This window comes from Suillus subaureus (assembly GCF_016647635.1).
Source record: "Suillus subaureus strain MN1 chromosome Unknown BJ212scaffold_141, whole genome shotgun sequence".
Classification (NCBI taxonomy): Eukaryota; Fungi; Basidiomycota; class Agaricomycetes; order Boletales; family Suillaceae; genus Suillus; species Suillus subaureus.
The window spans coordinates 1-25,082 of record NW_024538697.1 but is presented as its reverse complement, the minus strand read 5'-3'; the positions used below and the strand labels follow the sequence as shown (position 1 = coordinate 25,082).

The window sequence follows — 25,082 nt, the reverse complement described above, 5'->3', positions numbered from 1 at the left end:
GTACCAGCCATGAGCCTTTTCACTTGTAACAACGCCATATACAGCTTCCCATATCAACACATATGGATCACAGGCTGGACCCTTGGTCTCCCCAAGTACATAGTCACAGTTTGACTGAAGCCATACCTTGATAGCTGAAAATACCTCCTCAATAGGATTTAAATCAGGTGAATAAGAAGGCAAGTACAGGAGCCACATGCCACTACAAAAAAAAGAGAAATCAGTATTGTTTGAGCAGGAAATAAGGATAATGCACCGCTCTTCAACCATCTCACAAATACCTTGGACTTTGTGGATACTTGTGTTGTCCATGACTAACACTGAGTTTGGCATGGGCCAGGGCTGCATTTGGTCCAATACACCAGCAACAAAATCCCCAAATTCTTCACCAGAGAATGAATGATCTAAAACCTCCAAGTGGAGGATACCATCAAGTGACAGCCAGAAGAATTGAATATCTAACAAAATGTCAAGGCACTGATGAGAGAGTTTCTGAAAAAGTACCTTTTGCCACATATGAAAAAATCCTGCCATTGCACATGCCTTCCAATAGGAGCCCAAGCAAAATCATGACATGAAGAAATCCTGTTGAAATGACACTCATCTGCAAATACAAGGTGCTCTGGCTGGAAATGTTCCCCCACAAGCATCATATAGGCAGCTCAATCATCTTTGTTGTGTTTGACAGAAGGATGTGCAACCTAGATAGTGCTGTATTGAATCATACATATCAGTAAGGACATGAGTGATGACATACCTTCTTCCATGTAAACCCTTGCCTACATATCATTCTTGAAATTGTTGCAATCAAAACTTTGACACCACAAGTCTCCTGCAGTTGATCTTGCATCTCAGTGAGGAGAATATCTGGTTGCCACTCAATACATGCCTCAAGGAACTGAGAAATAACATATAAGTAGTACTGAGAATAAATAATAACTCACATTTGCATTGAGACTATTGAGGATGCAGGGTTGACCTGCACAAATCAGTGTCCTCACAACTTCGCCAGTCTCCCAATATGCCTTCCAAAGATACTGTAGAGATACGCACCTAACTTCATCACACCATCACAGGCCCAACAAATTGAAGCTATTTCAAGTGACCATCACATGAATTCAAGGTCATTGAAGGTAATTTGTGACACATTGTCAAAATACAAAAAAAACGTATAGGACATTATCAACGTTGCCAAAAGTTGTTGTATCGAGAATTTGCAGTGCGTCTGCATTTTCCTCGACCATTCTCAATATCATCAATATCATGATTGTCCACTGGTAGTGCCACCAACCCATCATTTACTCCCTCTTGCTCATAGCTCTCCGACCTGTTGTGTGCTACCAGATTGCCTGATTTGTCAGCACTGTAGCCCTGAGGAGCTGATGATTCACCTGATGCGATGTGTTGTAGAACAGCATCCACAGGAACATCACAAGGATCAAGATTGATGTCAGCAGCATGTGGGAATGGCAGCTCTGCTTCCTTGTCTGATGCTGATTTTTCAACCCTGTACTGAGCTGTCTTGATTTGCTCTCACACCTCAATATTGTTCTTCTGCACTTTGTGGAGTGCTTGAAGGGCTTCATGGCTGGTCAGGCTCTCAAAGGACAGGTTGAATGCAGTGCTGGCCTTGCATTGAAAAAATGCCCAACAATGTTTATATCAATGAGAGTAACAATGACACTGAGAAAGATGCACCTGTTTGACGATATCAGGCTTGTGAATAGCATGGTAACCATTGATGAGCCAATGCAAAGATCTATTGTGGAGTGTAGGTAATGTTGTGTCCAGTTGAATAATGGAGGCAGCTTCATCTTTCTTTAGCAATGATAAAGACTCTTCAACAATGTCAGCATGCTGAGATCTCTTGATGGCAAGCTTGAATGGGCGCTGGATGCCAACATTGTATGGTTGGGCAATGCCAGTGCAACTACCGGTGTCATATCCCATATGCCAGATATAGATCCCATCATATTCCCACGCTTTCCGGACCTATTTCCGGACCCCATATCTGACTCATTCCTGGATCCCCTATCCTGTCCACCCTACACACATTCTGTCCAGCAAGACATCTGGACTTTACCTCCTCTCAGATTCTGGACTACATCCACCACCTCCAGATATTAACTGTTACTATCTCCAGACCTATTCCTGCCCTCTATCCGAGATCCTGCACCTATCCCCATTTAGGCATCTCCACCTTTCCGGTTCTTGGTTATCTCTGTTTCTGTCTTGCTGATTGATCCTTGTACAAGTCTTCATCTCTGAATTCATTTACTTATGTTCTGTCTTACTTACCAATGTGTTTCCACATGCTCGTACATAGCCTTACTCTGTTGCTTACTGATCCCCTCAGATATTCTCCAGTATATAACCCCTGTAGATACTCCTGTAGTTTCCTTAGTCTGAATATCAACTTAGACTTGCCCAATCTTCTTCTGGACTTCAGTCCATCTGAGTTTGTCCATTTCCATAAGGCCTAGGGATGGATTCCCTAGGCTGGAATTCTGGACCTTCAGATTTGTCCCCTATGTCTCTGTCCCAAGTCTAGGGATTGCTTCCCTAGGCTGGAGTCTTGCCTTTCTGGCACCTCTGGACTTTGGTCCACTTCCTGTCTTTCCAACTCTACCTAAGGGTAGTCTACCTCTGTTTGCTTCTACATTGGACTTCATCCGATGTAGCCCCTATTCCTTCTGGACCTCCAGACCTCCTGTCCTTTGGACGTTCTGCCCTCTGTACCTTCGGACATCCTATCCTCCTAACCCTCAGACATCCTGTCCTCTGGACCTTCAGTCCTCCTGTCCTCCATACCTCTGGACATCCTACCCTTCCATCCTGTTTCCTGTAGAAGTACTACCTTGCAGTGGGAACTCTCCTGAGCACTTCCTGCATTCCTCCAGAACTCTCCTGCACTCCTCCAGAAGTCCTCCAGACTTTGTCGGACCATCTTTGGACTTCCTCTGAAATGAAGGGCACATACTTGGGTAAGGGGCACAGCATATGAGCTGAGGCCAAGCCCCTCTGAGTCAGTCTCTCTCTCCTTTGAGCATGATTCTTAATAACCAGGAACAAAATAATACTTGATCCATGAATAATGCTGATTGAGCCAAGTGCGAAACTGGATAGACTTATGCACTAACCAGACATCCAGCTGCAGGATGCATTCTTGGTCATCAGATGCACTGACATGCTCCTTTTGTCTTGTCCAGTAAGGAACAAGGATGTCACGAACATAGTCGCACATGAGCTCAAATGTGGACCAGTATGTATCAGTACTTAAAAAGCACAACTTGAAGCCTAAGTCTTGCACTTCCTTGAATTGTGGTGTGGTTTTTGCAGGGAGGGACCACACAGTTTTTCCACAATAGATGACCTGGAATGGCAGAGCATCCCCAGAAACAGAGATGCCAACTACCACAGTGAATGCTCGTTTTTCCTCCTGTCCAATGACAGCAACTTGCTTGGAACCAACTTCTTCATATGTAGCAGTGTTTGCCAGTTGATACACAATGTTTGTCTGGTCAATGTTGACATAAAAGCAAGGGTGAAAGATTGCACAGTTGTGAATAGTTAAAGTCAAATGATAAAATTGGTCTAGACAGAGTTGATTGGCATTGGAAGGGGTCTTCTGTGCAGTGCGAGTGGCACAATGAAATGACCAGTTGAGATTCTGCACTACAAATTTCTTGACCCAAGACTCAGTGCATTGGAAGTGTGAGCTGTCCTTGGCAACAACCTCAAATACATCAGGGCATGAGACCGTGAGGTGAGTGATGATCACACCATGACAATGCATTGTGTCTAGAGCAACACCGACAGTGCGCAGAGAATGCAGATCTTCTATAATGGTCTTCATGACATTTGGATACTTTGAGAGGATACCAGGTGGTGTAGCAGTCATCAATGGAAGATTGCCCTTTTGAACACAGGCAAGGACACTGACATGCCACACAGGTCATGTTCCACTGTGACAGTCAATCCAGCTTCCTATAAGTTGTGCAGAGATGTGGCGAAAGTGGGTGGGATCAACTCGCTTAAGCTCACACTCAATCTCCACTGGTGACATTGCATAGCCAACACAAAGAGCAGCTGTTTCAATAGTTGGCCATAGAAGGGGGCTCTGCCAGTTGACATGCAAAGCCTCCATGTCCTCCTGCTTGCACTTCCATCCTAAGTTGTGTGTCTGCATGCTACAAGCATGTCTTTGCAATTGACAGTATGGACATGAAGCCTCTGTGATGCTAATTGCTGGTCATTGGGGAGTGCTGTCATGAAGAGTGGAATTGATGGTAGGTTTCTGACAGGAGATCATGAGCTATGAAGAGATGAGAAGAAAATGAAATCTTACCTGCTTTGCAGCCTTCTCACATGCTTGCTGTTTTCTCTTATGCTCAGCTGCCCTTTCCCACTTGTGAGCAGCCTTCTCAAACTTGTCAAATTGTTGCTGATGATGATCCCACTCCTGGTCCTTGAGTTCCCAAGAGAAAGGTATCCAAGCACACTGTAAATGCTCCTCACATGAAATCTTCAGGAAAAACTTGAACAGGCCCTTGCTATGGTCTACACCCATATGGAGATCAAGTTTCAGTTTGGGTGTGGACACCAGGGATTGCTGCATTTTTGCATGAGTTTCTTCAAATTCATCCTCACTCTCTGTATCTGAGCCATCTGAATGTTCATCCTCACTTTCAGTACTACTATCCACCATAGAGCCTGAGAGCTGTAGATGATAGCATTCATTAGCAAATTTTTGTCACTTAGAATGAGATGTTCAGACCTCGAGATGCTCATCAGTGAGATTCAGAAACTCCTCCATGTGGAGGCAGAATACTCTATCATTGGTGAACAGGGGGTCACAAAATAATGTGTGCTTGATGGTGTTCATGACTGCGATTCCACATGAGAACGAGTCCAGCTGTTCACCATGCTTGAGTGTGTTTGCCTTGTCAAATGCAGAGAGGTCATGATAGCCCAACCAATGACAAATGGCATCAAAATCATGAGTAGGCAAGCTCCACCCAAGGGACATCAGGAAAACCACCAGTTGCTTAGTTTACTTTATTTCTCACTTAATTACATGAAAAGGAACATATAAGTCATTTGAGCGAAAAGTGTGAGTCACTTAATTAAGCCCACTCATCCTCTGGATTTTTACTTAATTCACACTTATTGTACTTAAAGAAAGCAAAGAAAGCAGCACAAGCCTTTGATAGTAGAAAAAAAGGGCATACATGAAGTGTAATAAGCGTAGAATTAAGTAACAATGCAAGCAAAAAGTGGAAGGAGTGGAAACATGATAGTGGTGGAAAACATGATAGCAACAGAAAACATGACAGTGATGGAAAATGACAGCAACAAAAAGATCACAGTGGCAGAAAGCTGACAGTGACCTTCATGCAGTTATGGTGACAAAGGCAAAATCCTGCAGCAAGGGCCATCAGTGAGATAACACCTGGATGGATTTACACTCACAAGTCATGGCTCACTCATCATCATCTGACTCACCATTGTCAAATGAGCCCACTGGTGTTTCAGTGACATCACTGGCTGTTGCACGTGCCATCTCTATTGTGGCCTCCACGTACCCAGCAGGCTTGCTCAAAATGGACTTGGTGAATGCCTTGGTTGGTTTGGACCACAGAGCTGCTGAAAATAAAACATGAACACTGGACTCCTTCCTCATAATCTTGTTGAGAACCTTTGGTAGCTTGATGGTTGCTTTGCCTTGTGATGTCAATGACAAAACATCTTGAACCTTGAGTTCTTTTTTCTTGATCATCTTGAGTGCATGCTCGACCTAAAAAAACATGAGTGGGGATCTGTGTGATCAAGCTGTTTGAACTCACCGCTATCGCAGAGAGGGCAAGGACCTGTGACATCCCACTTGTTGCGAGTGCATGCATGTCAAAGGAGGGAACATTCACATACCCTTTGATGGTGTTGAGGTGGGCTGTGCCAAACAGCTGCAATATGAAGGGAGAGCAGTATGCTATGAGGGGAGATGGACTGTCAGGGTTCTCAAATAAGAAGGCCCATTCATTGAGAAGGGAAGTTATGAGTTCACTAGGAGCACAGTCAGAATTCCATGTCATAAAGTCCATGACAATAACAATGGCTGTTGAGCCAAAGTTAGTACGCCATTCTGAGATGCACTGCACAGTCTGATTATATATTAATCACTGAAAGTAGATATAACAGGGGGACTTACAAGCAAATGTACCATGCCACCATGAGCAAGAGCAATGTTAAGCTCTTTGTATACTGCATCAAAAACAAGTTGAGCATGATGGAGAAGGACATCATCTGGGATAATCCAGATGTCTTCGTAGCTTCCAGCCCACAGCATAATCGTTGGGAGAAATTTCTTCACCCAGTGCTGGTTGGCTTGCATTGCTGAAGGCAAATTGACAGTATGATAGGCACTGCATGTTTTCATTTGCTCTGGTATAGTATCTACGTTCTGCTGAAATTTAGCAGCATGACTGCCTGCAGTGCCACAGGCACCAACAGTTCCAGAAGATTCAACTTTGACCTTTTTATGAACAGGCACCAGCTTGCCGTCAGCAATTGAAGTCATAGTGGATGTCTGGACAAGTGTCAGAATGAGCACTAATAAGTTCAGGGTACTTACTGAAGTTGTTGTCCACACAACCTTCTCCTTCTTGATAACAATAGGTTCAGGCTGTGGAGATTTGCCGTCAGAGTCCTCAATCAAGTCCTCAGCAAGTTCTAGCATGGCATTGTGATCAATGTCCATGGACCACTTGGATGTCACAGACTCCTTGTTGTCATCCATGAGGGAATCTGCACTAGCTTTGCACTTGAGTGTCCTTGTGGTCAGAGCCTTCAAGTTAGTGGGCTCCTGTGAGTCCTTGCCCTCATCTGAGAACAAAGTCACAAGCTCATCCTCCGAGTCAAATTCTATTGGTAGTATTTGCATGAAGGGAGCCTTAGGTCCTTCAAAGTCTGAGTCATTGTCAAAGATTGAGGCTACCTATGAAGCGAATCATTAGTAGACTACACCAATAAATGACAACTGATTACCTTGGATTTTCCCTTGTTTTGCTTGCTCTCAAAGCAAGCAGCCTTGTGCTCCAAAGAATCATCGATCTCATCAGCAAAGCTGCCAGTAAGGGCATCTTCTGGGATGTCATCAGTGATTTTTGCTGGAACCAGGAGAATTGGAGTCTGGGGCTGAGTGGCCAAAGTGGCTGCAGAAGAGGCAGTACTGTGTGAGAAAATGAATGTTGGAGGTGCCCGAGTTGAAATACTACTGGCTGAACCAGATGGTAGCTCTGATTGTGCAGGCCTGACCCTTGAGACCCAGTTGGTCACTCAGCCACCTAGTGCGAATTTCTCTGTGGTGGCATTGATGCTGGAAGTAAGATTGAGAAAAAACAAGGTTGATTCAGTGAGGAGCAACATTGTTATAGTGGAAGAACAAAGAGCAGGCTTACAATGATGACATGTCTTTCCCATCAGCACATGGTGCCTTATTGTTGGCATTATCATGGCCTTCTTATGACTCACTGATCTTCTTTTGCACATTACTGATGGTGTCTCTAATCAACATCTTTCCACTTCTCTTCACAGTGGCCTTCTTCTCTTTTCCTGAGGTTCCATGGTCTGCACCTGAGGCAGCCTCCTGGTGGTTGTCTGTCACATCAGCCTCTGGTAGGTCATCCAATGCACTGTTAGTACAATTGTCACCACCCTTTACAGCATTCTTTGTTGCTTTCAAGGCTTTGGCTTGCACCAAACTGGGGTTGCTTTTTGGTGAGTAATCCCTTCTGTGCCTTCTCCATCTCAACCTGCATACCAGTGAGGTGCTCAACTCTCTTTTGGACTGCTGCTTCTTTGGCTTCCTTGATGGCAAGGTCATTGGCAGCCTTCTGTGCTTTGGTACGCCTCTTGACCTGTGCATCAAGCACTATTTGACCAGGTCAGGTAGTTGCATTTGATGCACAGGTGCAGCAGGAAGTATCTTTGGTAGACATCACTGTGTGGATGAGTGAGATGAGGTGCAGTACTTTTGCTGGAGTGGGAGACAAGTAGAAAGTGAGTTTGGAAGTTGAAAATAAACTGTAAGTCCCACCCACAACAGGTGCCTGCCATAGCACTCACAATTTGGGGTCTGTTGAAATGTCAGTTTAACTTACTTTAGTATTACACCCCCCAGCACTTCTCTACCAACAACCATTATCAAGGGCTTGTTTTATTTTACAGCTGGAGATGTCTCAGAGCATTCACAAGGATCACAATGCCCATCAAATTCCATGCAGCTACTTACACTGCATGCAGCACTTCAAGACTCAAGGAGGGCACAAAAAGCACTGGAATGCTTCCCACCAAACATTTAGACAAGCAACTGCCCCCAGTGTCCTGCATGCCACTGCCACAGACAAAGATGAACCAGACTTATTCATGGGTGATGAAAATTTCCCTGCAGGCAATGAAAACTTCTCGACAGGCAATGACAACCTTTCCACAGATTTATTCAACATGCATCATGCACTCAATGAGCCTCGTAATCTGGCCAACATTGATACAGATTTTTTTGGGCCAAGCAACAGATTATACCACAACTACCATCCCAGACTAAAAGGTACTGTCCTTGAAGCTTTTTCAGTGTGTTATGACTAACATGATTTGATTTAAGCACATCCTTGTGATATGACAGGACACTTCCTTGAAGATGGAGCACCTCCAGCACCACCTCCCAACAGGTCACCTGACAACTGGTCTTCATACCAGAATTGTGTCAAGTTTGAGACTGCCAAATTCCTATACATGCACAACCAAATGTCCGCTGGGGACATTAATGTGTTACTAGATCTTTGGGCTGCAACCCTTCTGCAACACAACAACAAGCCCCTGTTTGCAGACTGCCACAATGTACACAAAAATATTGACCACACACCATTGGGTGACATCAAATGGCAATCATTCAAGGTACAGTACACTGGCCAGAAGCCAACACATAATGTCCTGCTGTGGATGGATCAGTCTCATGATGTTTGGTACCATGACCCCCATGAAGTGATTCAGAACATTTTGGGGAATCCAGACTATGCTACAGAGATGGATTATCAGCCTTACCATGAGTACTCAGCTGATGGCAATGAACATCAATGGCAGGACTTCATGTCCAGAGACTGGGCTTGGAACCAAGCAGTATATTTTTTATTGTTTTCTGTAGTAGCTACATATGCTGACAATCTTTGGTAGGATATCATTTCAAAAGATCCAGATACAGTTGGCTCAACATTTGTGCTGGTTATACTTGGAAGTGACAAGATCACAGTTTCAGTGGCGACTGGCACCAATGATTACTATCCTTTGTATGTATCAATTGGGAACATTTGAAACAATGTGTGTCACTGTTAAGAACCATGCTCAAAGGGGAGAGAGACTGACTCAGAGGGGCTTGGCCTCAGCTCATACACTGTGCCCCTTACCCAAGTATGTGCCCTTCATTTCAGATGAAGTCCAATGATGGTCCAACGAAGTCCAGAGGACTTCCGGAGGCTGGCTACTCTGGTGGAGAGTGCAGGAGGACTTCCGGAGGAGGCGGAAATGTCCAGAGGAGCGTGGGAGAGTTCCGGAGGAATGCAGGAAATGCTCAGGAGAGTTCCTGCTGCAAGGTAATACTTCTACAGGAAAACAGGATGGAGATGATAGGATGTCTGGAGGTCCGGAGTATGGAGGACAGGAGGTCCAAAGGTTACAGAGGGTGGAATGTCTGAAGGACAGGATACCTGGAGGTATGAGGGACAGGATGTCCAGAGGTACAGAGGACAGGAGGTCCAGAGGTCTGGAAGGAATAGGGGCTACATTGGATGAAGTCTGATGTAGAAGCAAACAGAGGTAGACTACCCTTAGGTAGAGTCAGAGAGACAGGAAGTGGACAAAGTCCAGAGAGAGGGTAAGTGCCGGAAAGGCAAGACTCCAGCCTAGTGAAGCAATCCCTAGACTTGGGACAGAGACATAGGGGACAAATCCGAAGGTCCAGAATTCCGGCCTAGGGAATCCATCCCTAGGCCTTATGGAAAAGGACAAACTCAGATGGACTGAAGTCCAGAAGAAGATTGGGCAAGTCTAAGGTGATATTCAGACTGAGGACTCTACTGTAGTTGTACAGGGTTATATACTAGAGGCTATCTGAGAGATCAGTAAGCAAAGGAGTAAGGCTATGTACGAGCATGCGGAAACACATTGGTAAGTAAGACGGAACATAAGTAATGAACTCAGAGATGAAACTAGTACAAGGATCAATCAGCAAGACGGAAACAGAGATAACCGAGAACCAGAAAGGCAGAGATGCCTAAATGGGGATAGGCACAGGATCTCGGATAGAGGGTGGGGAATAGGTCCGGAGATAGTAACAGTTAATATCCAGAGGTCTGGAGATCTGGGGATCCGGAAGGCAGGGGGTGGAAACAGGACTGAGATATGTGAGGTGGTGGTGGATGTAGTCCGGAATCCAAGAGGAGGTAAAGTCCAGATGTCTTGCTGGACAGAATGTGCATAGAGTGGACAGGATAGGGGATCCAGGAAGAAGTTGGATATGGGGTCCAGAAATAGGTCTGGAAAGCGTGGGAATATAATGGGATCTATGTCTGGCATATGGAATATGACAGCAAGATTCAAGTCTTCAATTCCACATCCTCAACATTCTATGCACCCAGCAACTGCAGTGGGATTGGCAGCATGCGCCATGAGCATATCCATGCCTGTCCTGTTTGGAAAAATGAGGCACCCTGGAACAACTGTGTGTTTGTCAATATAGATGCAGATGTTGAAGGGATGGGGGCATGGAGATAGCTCATGTCATGTATTCTTTCTCATTCACATTTGAAGCTGTTTTGTACCCTTGTGCTGTAGTGCACTGGTTTGCCAAAGATGGCAACAGGCCTGATGAGGACACCAGGATGTGGGTCGTAAAGCCTTCATTTGATACTGACCACTTGCTGTCAGTTGGAATCATTCACATTGATTCTATCTACTGTGCTGCACACCTCAGCCAAATCTATGGAGCACAGCTCATTTCATGTGACCTCAAGCACTATGATTCATATAATGCTTTTCGAGCATTCTATGTGAACAAGTTTGCAAACCATCATGCATTTGAGATTGCGTCTTAATTATTTCTTGTCTTCTCATTGTTGTGAGTTCATTCTGTCTGCTATATGTACACCCTGTCTAACTACTGTCACAAAAGGGCGACCAACAAGTCTGGTGAATGCAACAGGGCCTCAGCACTCAGCAACTGATGAGTTTTGCAAGTGCAACAGGACCTCAGTATTTCACTTGGTCCTCTGCCAGTGGTTGCCATAACTTGTGAGTTCATTCCAGGAGTCATTTGCTCCCATGGCCTGTCCAAAGGGAAATACACCATCAACAACTCAGAAGTGGGTCTCTGTAGGCCACAGAACTGTCTGGCCGCTGGAGCCACCATCATATGCATTCCTCACATGGAGACTTTGCAGTTTGGTTCATTATTGTACACTTATTGCAATTCATTCTGTTCTGCTGCTTTTCATGCTTGTGAACTTAAGCACACCCTGGATTCACTTTCAAGAAAGTCTATTAAGTTTGAAAAGCAACAGTCCTGAGTTTTATTCATAATTAAGTGACATAAGTAAGAAAAACCCTGAAAAGTAACTGGTGGTTTTCCTGATGGAGTCAGCATATGAGATGGTCCAATTGGCAGCATTGATCTCGATAGCAGCCCAATGAACACCATCAATATGGATAGGAAAGAGTACACACTGAAGAGTTCCTTCACATAATGCAGAACCTATGGCATGAGGGCAAGAGAAAGCCCTGTCACTCTCATAGTACTTCCACTGATCCTCACCAAGCTAAAGTATATCTGCATGAATGAGCTGTTCAACATGGGCTGCCAAAAGTCCCCATCACTATCAGACACATGCATGTGACAAACAATTGCCATTATCATGGCATCCAAAAGGGAAGTACCAATTGAACCTGATGCTAACAGTGGTCAGAGCCTGCTAGTTGCCACACCAAATCTCTTGATAGCTGCATCCCATGGAAGGCACTCTATAACATCTAAAACTTTGTCAATGATTGCAATTTCAAGAGAGTCATCTGAAACAATGTCCAGTCTGTCTAAGACCCAGTTGTGTGACATGCACCAATCATGCTGATGCTCGAGTGCATAAGACAAAGAAGCCCAGTATGACAAGACCCAGAAAGGAAACGAGTTGCTGGGGAATGAAGGGTGGATGACAGATCAATTTCCTGCTTGCCAAGCCTTGCTAGCAAGGTCACAAAGCAATGACACTTGTTTAAACAGAGGTGCTGATCATGAAATGAAGTCTGTAGGAAGCTGCACCATAGGGAGTGCTTTAGAAAAAACAAAGCTGGCAGATGATGCGTCAGGTTCTAGCACTGTGGGTAGGTCAAGGACAAGCAACTCAGCAACAGAGAGGCTGCAGGAAGGAACAATTGTGCTAAACTGTGCAGGGATAGACAAGAGACCTTGCATTTCATTGCGTAAATTCAAAGGCATGATGGCAAAAGGGAACTTTGACACAAAATACTGAGACTTTGATGCATTGCAAGCTTGTGCTCATCAGACTCAAACATTGGGGGATTTGCATCAACATGACTTTGCAGAAACATAGAGAGAAGATGCCAGATCCTCCAAGTTGGATGGGAGTGAAGGTAGCAAAGGACTGAAGTCCATGGTGTCACACATGCATCAGCCAAAATGAAGCTAATTGGGGGATGTCACACATCACACCCATCTTTGAAGCTTTGAAGCTAATGCTCAGTTGGTCACACTCAGATCATGTCGAAGTTAGGTGTGTATCTCTACAGTATTGCAATGACCACTCACTAATCCCAGTATAACGACAAATTGTTGGGTCCTTGACATTTAGCAAGCTCATTTGTAGAGCAACTTGCTTTCGTTCCTTAGATATGTATTATCCTATCCAAGTTATAGATCAAGATTGTCCATTGGAAGTTAAAAGTTTGTTGTCCCAACTTATTGCCAAATGTATGTAGTGAAATTTTTTGGCCTAGTGTTCTGCAAATGGCTGGAATATTTGACACAGTTTATTTTTGGTATGCTAAGTAACACAGATCTGCCATGATATGCTAGGTACCAACAATTGCATCAATTCTGGCCCATTCTACCCTTTACTACTTCCAAATCATTTTGTATGCTCAGTATCAGCATCCAGCAGCCTTCCAAAACCATGAACACAGTGGGATCCTCACTGAAACATGTCTAAAAAACCCTCTGGTACACCCTTCAAGCCCTTGAGCACTGCTAAACTGGGTTCACTGGCAAAGAAGAAGGTATCAGAAACCACAGGGAATGCATCCAGCTCAAAATGAACACAGCCTGTGGGAGGGGACAGAAGGGGCAGGCTGTTAGCCTTCCAATCCATCCCCATTGCATCATCACAACCCAGTAGCAGCAGAACCCTTTGACCCAGGAATGAGTGTTGCTGAATCCAAAGAGTTGACCTGCAGGATGCAGCTGGAGTGGATGGATCAGGGTTTGAGTGAGGCCATGAGCAAGATCGAGCAAGCAACTGCAGATGTCAGTGATGAAGTCATTGATCCAAGCCTTCAGGATATGGACTCCACATCAGCCTTGACCAAATGACTCAGCCATGAACACACACCTATTCAAGACAGTGGTCCCCTATGAAATGCAGCATATATGCATCCCCAAGGGCATGGGAGTGCTTCTGCTTTGCATACACCAGTCTCAGCCCCTTCTTGACCTGTTTTAACCATGCGAGGTCCTACCCCTAATGCAGTGACTGTGAGTCAAGCACATTCAGTAACTCCAAGCACAAACAGTTCATTTGAACCCACTGCACATCATCTACTAGGAGCACCACCTCTCAAATCATCAGCACCAATCATCAGTTTCAAACTTCTGACATACCTCCTGCTCATCACCCAGGCTTCTCAACTAACACCAAACCTTCACAGTGCACAGCTACAACATCACTATCCAGCTCAAGAGTTCCTAGTGCTGCATTTACAGATAAACTTGTGAATCTTGATGCTATTGTCATGCACCTCACTGAGAAGGTTGATCAAATGATGCTGCAGAGTAGAGAATTAGTTGAATTCAAGCCACAGATCAAAGAACTCACCCAAGCAAACCATATGCTGCGAGCAACTGTCGAAGATCACCAAGAGGCAAGTCCTTCAATTTTGCAACTTGCTGGAAGATCAGAAACTTCACTATTGAGAACTGAATGGATGGGGTACTTGTTTTCATGTCCATATATACAAAACTCCCACCCTGTTTGATAAAAAGTCAGTACATGTATAGTGAGATGAGTGAATATGCACCACCATAAAGTTTAGTCATTTTGACCACAAATTTTTCCATTATTTTGTTGAGTTGCATGAGTGTTGATTCATTTGGTCAAGGGATGACCATAGTCAAAAAGGTTTCTTTGGTAAGGTAGCAGACACCACAAGGATTGTTGCAGCAGGTCATGTAGAGGGCTCCCATGGAGTGGTTGCCACACTTGACAGCCTGGAACCTAATGCATGAATACTGATGAGCCTTTGATGTCTGGTGGGTGGACTATGTACCAGTCGAGATTAAGTTGTCACACAAGTCCACAAGGCAGTGAGACAAAGCATTGTTGAAGGTTATGAACATTGTCGTCTGAGACACAAAATCAGCCATCATCATAATATGTCTGAGTCAGCACAGCAGTATGTCATGTCTGCCACCATTGTGAGAGAAGACAATGAGTGCCCATGGCATACTGCGAGCATGCTGTGGACTTAATGGTACATGAGGTGCCTATAAGCTCAATTAGGCATAGCTAGCTCATAGTGCATGGTTATTTGCAGAAAACAGGATGAACACACTACATTAGGATTATTTGGGGATTACATGGGATTTTCCAAAAATAACAGCTGCCATTATTTTGCCTCAAATTCCTGTGTAATATCAAGAGGACATGTAGGAAATGGCCAGTCTGTGTGAAGTCTGCACAGACTCTGCACCAAAGTGTTTGGGTGCAGTATGGGGGACAGGTGTGAGGTGTTTGGTCAGCAAGTTCTAGGCTGTCTGTTGTTCTTACATTATCATGACCACTACCGCCCCACCCACCTTCTACGTCAGCTGCTGTCACACATCCTGCCTTCTACATTACCCACCCTGTTGTCATTGTCAATGTGCTAGCTGCCATTGGAGGGAGGACAAAAATGTCATCACCAAGCAGTCTCACCTCCATCTCCATCTCCAGCAGTCTCTGCGCCACAGATATCAGCACCCTCTTTGCTGCAGTATGGCATCACAATGAATTGGCAGATATGTCACTTCTTGACCTCACACATTTTATCTGATGCGCACATCTACTGAAGGACAACATTCTCCAGCTGCAGCCTCACACCAAGCCTGTTACTATTGCTCCTGAAGTCATACCACCCTCAATCACCACATTTTTCTCTCAGTCATTCAACATATCAGTAGATGCAGTAGACTGTCTCTGGGAGATTGTGAAGGATCTTGTGTGGACCTTGCCGAGTGCAGCTGAGGAATAAGCTGATGAGGAGGCTTCTTTCAAGACTCATGGACACCCACTAGGCCTCAGTGAGTCTGAGTCTGTTATCCTTGGACTGTACTAATTTCTGGCATAGCAGCATGTGTTCTTTATCCTCTGGTCAAGATGTGTATCAATCCCAAGTGCACTGCCTGGCAGCTCAGATCCCTCCTCAAAAAAGAAGAGCAACAATGTGTTGTTGTTTTCACACATGCAAGTGGCACACACCCTGCATGGTCCATTCACTTGAAATGTCAAGGTACAATGCTCCCACTCAAATCTGAAGATCTTCACTGACTCTCAATCAGCATGCAATACCAACTATCATCATAATTACAGTGTCAAGAACAAGACTCGCACATACTATGGTGGAATACTATCGCATATACAGGTCACAGAGCATCAATTTGTCAAGCTTGAGTTGGCAATGCAGTGGATTGATCTTATGCAAATTGCATAAGTATTCTTTCACTACTTTGCGACCATGTTTAATATCATTCTTTGCAGTGTTTCAGCAATGAACTGCACATGCCTATATGAAATCGCTCAAACCTGTAGCAGCACAGAGTGCAACAAATCATGGCAGTTCTTGAGCTCACTGATGATGCAAGAGGTCTAGGACACATTTGTGATTGTCTTGTTGCTTAATCATCAGCAGATGTGAAGGGGATGGCTTCAAGTCCCCCATGATGGGGACCAAAAGGATCACTATACAGCTGCAATGCATGTGTGCACTGAGCTGATCATGACCCATGGTCAAGAAGAACTCCCCCATGCATGCTATGGGTGCATGTGAGTTTTCACCTCACCTGATGGCATGCTGCGGTCCACCAAAGTCATCATGACTGATGGTGTCACCATTGGACAGCCCTGTTGTGCCATACCACAGTGCAAAAACCCACTGATGACCAACCACTGTAGGTACTGCCTTGAGCACCAAAATCTTGAGAGCATTTGTGCCATGGAGGGCTGCAGTCAGGCAGTTACCAGTGATCCCAAGACCAGGAAGCTTCGGAAGGCCTGCAATGACCCCATTCATGTGAAGATGGAAGCTGCAAATATGGAATCCTCTCGTAGTGGGAAAAGCAGGACTCAGTGCAACAAGATCACAAAGCTCAATGATGCCATGGAATCCAGCATGCATGATCTCATTGATGAGGTTGAGTCTATCCCTCTCCAGGATACTGATGAGTGGTATGAGCATGAGATTGCTACTGGTGCTGTATGTCTGGTGCAGGCATCTGGTGCAGGCATCTGTGACCATGTCAATGGGAGTTTCTGATCTGGCACCTAATGAGCCCTCCAACCGTGACAACAGTGCACCTGCATGCTTTGGCAAAGATGCTCCTGTCAAGCTGAAGGCTGTGTTTTGTCAACAATGCACAAACAATGAGCAGCTCATTGTATGGCCATGTGGCATCATCAGCAGACAAGGGACAATGTACCACCATGAGGCCATCTCAAATGTACTGGTGCATCAGTGTGTTTGCTTGATCTGACATCAATATAACTCCCACTGGCAGATTTTGGTGGAAAAGATCTTTTCCTTACCACATGCTCAAAAGCCATAGCACATGATTTACAACTCAAACTGTAATGTGCTTTGTGAAGTTGAGAGCAGAAACGTCAAGTTTTTTCATGGGATGGGCATGTGTGTAGATGCCTTTCATCACAGGACAAAACACAAGGCCAGCGACACCTTCTGCCACAAGTGGTGTGACATGCGAGCCTATCCAGAGTTGCTGGACACTAATGGAAAGTTCTACTTCAACTCATCTATTGCAGAGCAAACAAATGTGTGGCTTGGGAGCTTTCACAACATCTGCTAGGAAATGACACCTGTGAAGTACGATTTTTTTCTCGATGAAATGATCCTGCATCACAATTGTGTTACCATCACTACTTTACATGCTCAGGGCAAGTCTCCTCACCACCCTCATACTTCTCATTAGACACTTCTCCCAATGTTAAACGTGTTCTGCCTGCCCTCACAGATATAAGATGAGATCAGTGTGCTATTTGATTTCATGCAGCATATTACCATCTTGGATGCATAGCAACTCACCAAAGCACTCGATAAGCAATATCCAGGTAAATGGGAAGTCAACCCTGGCAATGGTGCATTCTACAGCCCCAAGATTGACATCACCATCTGTGACACCCTCCACTAATCATTCCAGTGTGTGACCATACAGCCCAACATCACCATCCATGATGCCCTCCGCCAATCATTCCAGTGTGCGACCATACAGCCCAACATCACCATATAGCTTGACATTGCCATCCATGATGCCCTCCACCAATCGTTTCAGTGTGTGACCATACAGCTCAATTTCCAACTCCCCAAGCAATTTGACTTCATGATAATGATTGTGCATTTGAATACAAATCTAGTGATAAAGCTACAAAGACAAGGACAACAAGTGACTAAAGTAAGCAAATCAAGTCGAAGGACATAACAAGTAATGATAGGACAAATGAGTGGCATGATAGTATCAAGACTTGCTCATCTTTGAGTATAGTTTATTGGACTTCTTACTTTGTTTCCCTGTTGCAATCTGATGTGCATGCAAGAAGTGCTTCCAGAGACCCCCAGCTGCATACTTTGCCAGCTCATGGGCTTTACGTATTTTTGGGTTAGCCTCAATCCATGCCTGATGGTTTTGGTGATATGTGGCCTTGATGTAGGGAACTTCAAAAATGCATTCAAATAGTTCTTCTTGACAGTAAGACACCATGCAGGGTAGGGTCATCCAGCTGACAAAAGCCAGCAGCCATATCAACAGTGTACATTCCATGAGGCCATACTTCTTGCTTGTTGTTAGCATCATATGAAGGGACATGAACTGATGTGATGGACAAAGATGGGCTAGTAGATGTTGCTGAAGGCAGTAATGGTGACGACAGAGATAGCAGCGATGGTGATGAAGGAAATTCCACCAGTGATGTAGATCGTTGTGGTGTTGATGGGAACTACAATGGCAAGGAGGATCATGATGGTGAGGGAGACATTGCATGACAGGTCCAGGCACATGGGATTGTTCTGGTGTTAATGGGAACCACAACGGCAAGGAGGATTGTGATGGCAAGAGAGACATTGCACAATGGTCCATCCTTGGGAGCATTGGTGACATTGACTCCACATGGCAATCCATGAAATCGACCTTTGCAAGTGAAGGCGACCTAAGACAAAGATGTGGGCGAGACAGTGCAGGGGTATCAACATCATTACCAGGACTACTTGCCCTCTGCCTGTTTCTTTTTCTCAGTAACTGTTGGTGTGAGTGATCCACTCTCAACAATCTCAACATCAGACTCCAAATCAGATGGGATGATGGCAGTACATTTGCATTTGTGCTTTAGCTTGGTGTCATATCCCACAATCTGGACCCACATTCCATCATATTCCCACGCCTTCTGAGCCTATGTCCAGACCACACTTCATATCCAACTCATTCCCAGATCCCCTTCTGCTGTGTGCTCCACACCTCAGCAGGATTGACTACATTCCAGATTTACCCCTGAGCTCTGGACCATCGGATCTCCACTGCTAGCCTGAACCATAACCCCCTGTCCCATCCACCCTATGTACACTCCATCCAGCAAGACATTCAGACTTCACCTCGTCTTGGATTCCGGACTCTATCCACCTTCTCATATCCCGGTCCTGTATCCACCTTGTCTTCTGGATCCCCAGATCTCCAGACCTCTGGATATTAACTCCGGACCTATTCCCACCCTCTGTCCGATATCCTGCGCCTATTCCCATTTAGGCATTCTCTGCCTTCCGGCTTTTGGTTACCTCTTGTTCCATCTTGCTTATTGATCCTTGTATGAGTCCTCATCTCCAAGTTCATTTACTTATGTTCCGACTTACTCACTAATGTGTTTCCACATGCTCATACATAGCCTTGCTCCTTTGCTTACTGATTCCCTCAGATATTGTTCAGTATATAACCCCTGTAGATACTCCTGTAGTTCCTCAGTTTGAATATCAACTTAGACTTGCCCAATCCTCTCTCAGACTTTGGTCCACCTAAGTCTGTCCTACCCATCAGGCCTAGGGATTGATTCCCTAGGCCGGAGCTCTGCCTTTCCAGCACTTTCCCTCTTTCCGGACTTAGGTCCAATCCCTGTCTCTCCGACTCTACCTTAAGGTAGTCTACCTCTGTTTGCTTCTACATCGGATGAAGTCTGATGTAGCCCCTATTCTTTCTGGACCTCCAGACCTCCTGTCCCTTGTACCTCCAGGCATCCTGTCCTTTGGACGTTCCGCCCTCCGTACCTTCAGACGTTCCATCCTCCTAACCCTCGGACATCCTGTCCTCCTGTCCTTCATACCTCCGGACATCCTGTCCTCCTATCCTCCTGTCCTCCTGCCCTCCTGTCCTCCTGCCCTCCTGTCCTCCTGTCCTCTGGACCTTCAGACCTCCTATCCTTCCATCCTGTTTCCTGTAGAAGTATTACCTTGCAGTGGGAACTCTCCTGAGCACTTCCTGCATTCCTCCGGACATTTCCTGCACTCCTCTGGAAGTCCTCTAGTGCTCTCCAGCAGAGTAGCCAGCCTCTGGAAGTCCTCCAGACTTCGTCAGACCATCATCGGACCTCATATGAAATGAAGGGCACATACTCAGGTAAGGGGCACAGTGTACAAGCTGAGGCCAAGCCCCTCTGAGTCAGTCTCTCTCCCCCTTGAGCAACATGGTTCTTAACACTTGGCACAGACACCATTCCACTCACCTTTCATGTTAAAACGAATGTGTGCAGGCCAAACTAATTTTCTTAATGCCATGTATAGGTCAGAAAAACCTTCGCAGTGAGTGATGCCATAATGCTGTACAAAAATGTGGCACTCAGATGTGAGTGTGAAGGTATATGTAAGTGGTGCTGGGATCCATTGAGCCAAGCACTTGTTGTAGACTTCAATCTGGCTGATGCCTGTTCCAAGTGATTCGACCAGCATCACATCATCAGCAAGCTTATACTGTGGAAAGAATGGGCAGTGTGACACCCACTGCATATCCACAGGCTTGTCATCCTAGTACAAATTCAGTGTCTATCCGACAAAATAGTAGTGGCCAACTTACTGCATCAAACCAGTTCAATACAAAGTGGCACTTGGCTTCCTGCTCCATCTCTTTTTGATGTTCAGCAGTGCATCCTTGTTCAATTTCCTCCTGTGCCCATGCATGTAGGTCATGCACCCAAGTAGGATCCATTTGGTTAGTGATCCAGGGCTGCTTGCAAGCAGGAATACTGGTTGAAGCCAGGGCAGGTTAAGCTGCAGAAGGAGGTTGAGTCAAAGGAGGAGGTTGAGTCAAAGGAGGGGATTGAGTCAAAGGAGGAGGTTGTAGTACAGGCCCCATTAGCTCATGAATTGAAGGTACATGTAGGGGGGCACCTGGTTGGGCAGCCATAGATGTCTGGAGGGCTCATTGGAGCTCTTCAATCCCATTCCCCTCATTATTGAGTATGTAGTCCAGCAGGTCAGCCTGCACAAACTCAAAGTCATAGTCATGGTCCATCCCATCCATGTCCTTGCTACCTTTAGCATGAATTGCACATCCACCCTCACCCTCACAGTGCTTTAGGCACATGCAATGCATACAATGCAGTGCCCAAGGCTTGCGGCAGAAGGGACCCTCACATGGTGAGCCCTTCCTGCACAACCACTTCCCATTTGAAGGAGGGACAAAAGACAAGGGTGCTGGCTGCATCCAAGTGGGGGGCTGCATTGGCAGGCCAGCAAAGGATGATGGCAGCATATTTGGTGGTGTACTTGGAATTGTCAGCAACTTGCTGGAGGAGGGTATGGTGGCAAGAATATCAGGGTATCATAGCAGCTCAGGGAAGAACTTAAAGTAATTACACTGTGGGTGCTGGTGGAGGCATGTTAATACAGTACTGCAACATAAATTAATGAACACTTACCCTTGCCATTGGTTCCCCAGCATTGCCATTTCTGTTGCTCTGACAGATTGTAAGTGAGACAGCAAGACCACAGTAAGTGCAGTCAACCACGAGTCCAATTGATGACATTTGCAGGATGGCACCTGGAATACTTGGCAGCTGTGAAGCTGCAGCCAATGACATGTTGTCTATGGGCAAGGCAGGCAACTAGTGAGGGATGGATAGTGGGGGATGGAGGGAGAGGCTGACAGTGGGGCGGGTGACACTGACAGTGGGATGACAGGAGTGATGATGGCAGGAGAGGCTGACAGCAGGGCACGTCAATATGTGGGAGTGAGGATGGTGGGAGTGAGGAGGAGAGGGGATGGTGGGAGAGCCTGACAGCAGGGCATGTCAATATGACATAATATGGCGGCTTTGACAGACTTCCCGGCATTTTGCGAACAGCCACTGGCAGATGTCCCCCATACCTTTGACACGGTCTGTCTGCATAGACCTTACGCGGACCGGCCAAATCCCGCATTTTCTGAATATCAAGGAATTATCAATTCACTGATGCCGGGTTCTTTGTCAACAGATTTTTCAGGGCATCGACTTCATTTTCGGAATTGTCATGGTCTGACAATGGAGTGCTTCGCCTGGGTCTTTTCGAGCACGCCATGAGCAGGTGAGAGTTATTAATTTTTTTCGGGGTTGAACTCTATATCTTTAATACCAGAATCATACTCAAGGTTGTAAAAGGAGTCGATTGCGCTATTTTTCGTGATTTTAGGCGCTATTTTAATGACCGGCCAAATTTTGGGGTTTGAGTGACTACAAAGACTGTTATCGGCAGCTTGAATGAAGCTTTGTTCGTCTTCAAATGGTCTAATCATGCGTAAGGCGTCGTTACTGAGGTCTTTCAGAAGGTTGTGGGGAAGCTAACCATAGTTGTCGATTTTGCGTGTCCGCAACTGTATACTCATTTCGGTCACGAGGTTGGGCATTGGGCGTTGGGTGTTGGGCTTGGGGCGTTGGGCTTGGGCATTGGGCGTTTTAACTTTGAGCGTCCCTATTAAATATGTGATACTTTACCAGGAACCACATACGCAGCAGTCTCCAACATGACTGAGCAGCTCCCCCCATATCCTACGCTTCCCCAGCCAGAGCCCGAATCACCGCAGTACACTCTTCCAGAGACATTCAACATCGGACGACGCAGCACGCAGCACCTCGTCCGCCCAGATCAGCTCAAGGCCCATCTTCAGCTTCTGGCAGCGTTCAGCCACCTTAAGCAGCAGGTCGTTGCCAGCGAGAGCCTTGTCGCAGGATTAGAGTCGGACAGTGAGAAACGTTGGGTATGGTTCGTCAATATGGCCGTAGAACGGTACGTGTCTTACTAGCGTTCTGCGTGCGCTTGCACTGATAATCCTTTGCACTGGTGGAGTGCAGGTTTGAGAGGTGGTGTTGGACAATCAAGCAATATGATACGGTGGAGCAACGATTACCTCCCATTGATGTCACTATGGTGTGGCACGCCTATCTCCTGAATCCGAGGCAAGCATGTTTTCAATTCCCCATGAATGATGAACCTTACATTTTTCGGTCACATCTGCAGCTGGTATGCGGAGGACACCGCGCGGATCTCCAAGCTCATACCTCTCACTCATTTCACTGATTACTTTCCTAACCTCCTCGTATGCCACAACACTTTGAACAATGTCCCGAGCTCGCTGAACGCTGTGTCAGGCTAACCCTGATCTACTAACCACTGACGCACCACGACATGAACGCGTCTCTGCTTGGGAGCGCCTTACCAAATCACCGTATGACCCATTTGCATCTGCTGCGGATCTCACGCACAAATCTATCAAGTGCCCCTACTGCGATCGCACTATCCTTTCGCGTACGTCCCTTATACCTTCATATCATGGAAATATATTCTGACAGCCAGCTGCAGCGTTCTTGCAGTCCAACGGGATGGGATACGCCCAGAGCAACTTTAGCGTCAAGTGTGAATGTGCTGGACTAATTACCAAAGAACTTCTCGGCCTATACAAGTTTGCGAAGAACATAGTTGAAGGAACAGCGCCTGATAAATATTTGGCGTGGGTGTTGCGTTGCTGACCATGTTGAACGACATCTAATATATACACACAGTGGAACTCTGCATACGCCACTTAGCACCTACGACACTAGGCGCGGAGACACGATCAAGAAGCGCGTCCTCAGCTCGCATCTCATTTTTAAGAAGAAGAATGCAAGTAATCCCGTGCGCCAGATCTTGATAAACGTCCGGTATGACGCTACGCGCATGCGTACCGTGCTGAACAAGCACTTGAAGCCAAGATTGTATGTCCTATTTTGTTGCACTGAATACGTTTTCTCAATTGAGGGACAGGTTGAATAAGATCATGGGTGCCTACACCGACGACAGGGTATTTTCACTCGATTTAGTCGGTGCTGTGAGCAGACCTTCAACACTGATCGTATTCAAGGACTGATGCTACAAGTCTAGGTCCTCCGGCAAGCATCGTTTGTGGAGAAGATGGATAACCTTGGGTGGACCGAGCCAGGATATTTTGTGAACGAGGTAGATACGGTGGTGCTACAACATTGCACGGCTCGGTATCACGCGTGCGTACTCGCTCCTTTTTTTCTACGGACTGCACAAAAACATTGCTCTGCAGCTTTTTGAACATCATGGCTGAGTCTCCTGCCTCGTTCTTCGTGCCCACGCTCGATATCGATCTTGCGTGGCATACTCATCAACTTATGGCGAGTCGGTATCAAACGACTGCCTCTCGCTCGTAGGACGATATGTTAATCAGTAGGGTGGTGTCACGGGCACAATGCGGAACACACATAATGAATACTCATTTTTCAGCGATGATAAAGTGGAAGAAGGTCAACTCGCGACCTCCTTCGACATTACCTGTCGTGCTTGGAATGTAAGCTATTTCCTTTGGAATACGACATCCCCATTAAACTCTCTAAATCGTAGGACCGTTATCGCGTACCCTACATGCACTGCGGGTGTCCACTGCCAGGAGACACATCGGTCAAAAACTCCGACGCCTCCTCTCTCTCAAACCACTAGTAATGTGCTTTTACTCCCTCCCAAATCTGACGCACGTGCTGCTACGCACCCAAGCGATCACAACGCCGTGTTTGCCCTGCACAACATGTCCGCAGCCTGCGTCAGCGGGAGAACCGCGCGCGCAAGGCAGAGATGCGGAGGCTGCAGGCAGAGCGGAACGGGAGGGTTGAAGAGGGATGGGGATGTTGATCATGGGATTGCATTTTTATATCCTGTGCCGATGTTTTATTACTACCCTGGTGGGTGCGTTGCTGCTGCTGGAGCGGTGGTGAATGGAGGTTTGGGGTGTGCAGCGGTGAGTGTCGTTGTGTTTGGATAATGAGGGAAGCTGATATTAGGCTTACAGGGGGCGGGCGGCTGCTCGGTTGGTGCTGGTGGTGGTGGGACGGGATGTGGTGGTGGTGGTTGTGGGGGTGGGGGTTGTGGAGGTGGAGGTGGAGGCGGTGGTGGTTGTGGGGGCGGGGGGGGCGGGGTGGGAGGCGCAAGCGGGGGTGGTTGTGGGGGCGGGGGCGGGGTGGGAGGCGCAAGCG

General features: G+C 46.2%; 8 protein-coding genes across 8 annotated transcripts; 6 read left to right on the top strand and 2 right to left on the bottom strand.

Annotated features, from left to right (window-relative positions):
* Positions 1 to 4,252: 4,252 nt before the first annotated feature.
* Positions 4,253 to 7,997, bottom strand: BJ212DRAFT_1488290 (uncharacterized protein; the record flags this gene model as incomplete). Its single annotated transcript, XM_041341363.1, has 11 exons — positions 4,253 to 4,297; positions 4,349 to 4,720; positions 4,778 to 4,887; positions 5,506 to 5,797; positions 5,847 to 6,161; positions 6,209 to 6,586; positions 6,632 to 6,994; positions 7,045 to 7,211; positions 7,531 to 7,691; positions 7,762 to 7,930; positions 7,967 to 7,997. 11 exons carry the CDS (start codon positions 7,995 to 7,997, stop codon positions 4,253 to 4,255), a joined length of 2,403 nt encoding a protein of 800 aa, XP_041185742.1.
* A 709-nt stretch (positions 7,998 to 8,706) lies between these two features.
* Positions 8,707 to 9,366, top strand: BJ212DRAFT_1203946 (uncharacterized protein; the record flags this gene model as incomplete). The annotated part of the gene is made up of 2 exons (XM_041329121.1): positions 8,707 to 9,174; positions 9,229 to 9,366. Coding segments are annotated over 2 exons (606 nt in total), but the record flags the coding sequence as incomplete, so codon positions are not given.
* Positions 9,367 to 10,632: 1,266 nt separating this feature from the next.
* Positions 10,633 to 10,809, top strand: BJ212DRAFT_1199914 (uncharacterized protein; the record flags this gene model as incomplete). The annotated part of the gene is made up of 1 exon (XM_041329057.1): positions 10,633 to 10,809. A coding segment is annotated over one exon (177 nt), but the record flags the coding sequence as incomplete, so codon positions are not given.
* A 2-nt stretch (positions 10,810 to 10,811) lies between these two features.
* On the top strand, positions 10,812 to 11,144 carry BJ212DRAFT_1288039 (uncharacterized protein; the record flags this gene model as incomplete). The annotated part of the gene is made up of 1 exon (XM_041332019.1): positions 10,812 to 11,144. A coding segment is annotated over one exon (333 nt), but the record flags the coding sequence as incomplete, so codon positions are not given.
* Positions 11,145 to 15,426: 4,282 nt separating this feature from the next.
* On the top strand, positions 15,427 to 16,002 carry BJ212DRAFT_1248283 (uncharacterized protein; the record flags this gene model as incomplete). Its single annotated transcript, XM_041329685.1, has 3 exons — positions 15,427 to 15,547; positions 15,625 to 15,822; positions 15,872 to 16,002. Coding segments are annotated over 3 exons (450 nt in total), but the record flags the coding sequence as incomplete, so codon positions are not given.
* Positions 16,003 to 16,395: 393 nt separating this feature from the next.
* On the top strand, positions 16,396 to 16,641 carry BJ212DRAFT_1248604 (uncharacterized protein; the record flags this gene model as incomplete). Its single annotated transcript, XM_041329687.1, has 1 exon — positions 16,396 to 16,641. A coding segment is annotated over one exon (246 nt), but the record flags the coding sequence as incomplete, so codon positions are not given.
* Positions 16,642 to 17,462: 821 nt separating this feature from the next.
* On the bottom strand, positions 17,463 to 18,597 carry BJ212DRAFT_1305513 (uncharacterized protein; the record flags this gene model as incomplete). Its single annotated transcript, XM_041333759.1, has 6 exons — positions 17,463 to 17,545; positions 17,629 to 17,730; positions 17,827 to 17,919; positions 18,103 to 18,255; positions 18,299 to 18,445; positions 18,504 to 18,597. The coding sequence occupies 6 exons, from the start codon at positions 18,595 to 18,597 to the stop codon at positions 17,463 to 17,465; spliced, it is 672 nt and encodes a 223-aa protein (XP_041185736.1).
* A 3,952-nt stretch (positions 18,598 to 22,549) lies between these two features.
* Positions 22,550 to 24,957, top strand: BJ212DRAFT_1401921 (uncharacterized protein). Its single transcript, XM_041337342.1, has 11 exons — positions 22,550 to 22,839; positions 22,905 to 23,009; positions 23,071 to 23,149; positions 23,202 to 23,358; positions 23,413 to 23,560; positions 23,613 to 23,804; positions 23,854 to 23,917; positions 23,971 to 24,089; positions 24,143 to 24,234; positions 24,267 to 24,282; positions 24,340 to 24,957. Exons 1-11 carry the CDS (start codon positions 22,577 to 22,579, stop codon positions 24,869 to 24,871), a joined length of 1,767 nt encoding a protein of 588 aa, XP_041185735.1. The 5' UTR covers positions 22,550 to 22,576; the 3' UTR covers positions 24,872 to 24,957.
* Positions 24,958 to 25,082: the final 125 nt, after the last annotated feature.

Coding starts and splice junctions, on each gene's coding strand:
- BJ212DRAFT_1401921 (XM_041337342.1), top strand. CDS start 22,577: ATGACTGAGCAGCTCCCCCCATATCCTACGCTTCCCCAGCCAGAGCCC. Junction 22,840..22,904: donor GTCAATATGGCCGTAGAACG/GTACGTGTCTTA, acceptor GGTGGAGTGCAG/GTTTGAGAGGTGGTGTTGGA. Junction 24,090..24,142: donor TGCACGGCTCGGTATCACGC/GTGCGTACTCGC, acceptor ATTGCTCTGCAG/CTTTTTGAACATCATGGCTG.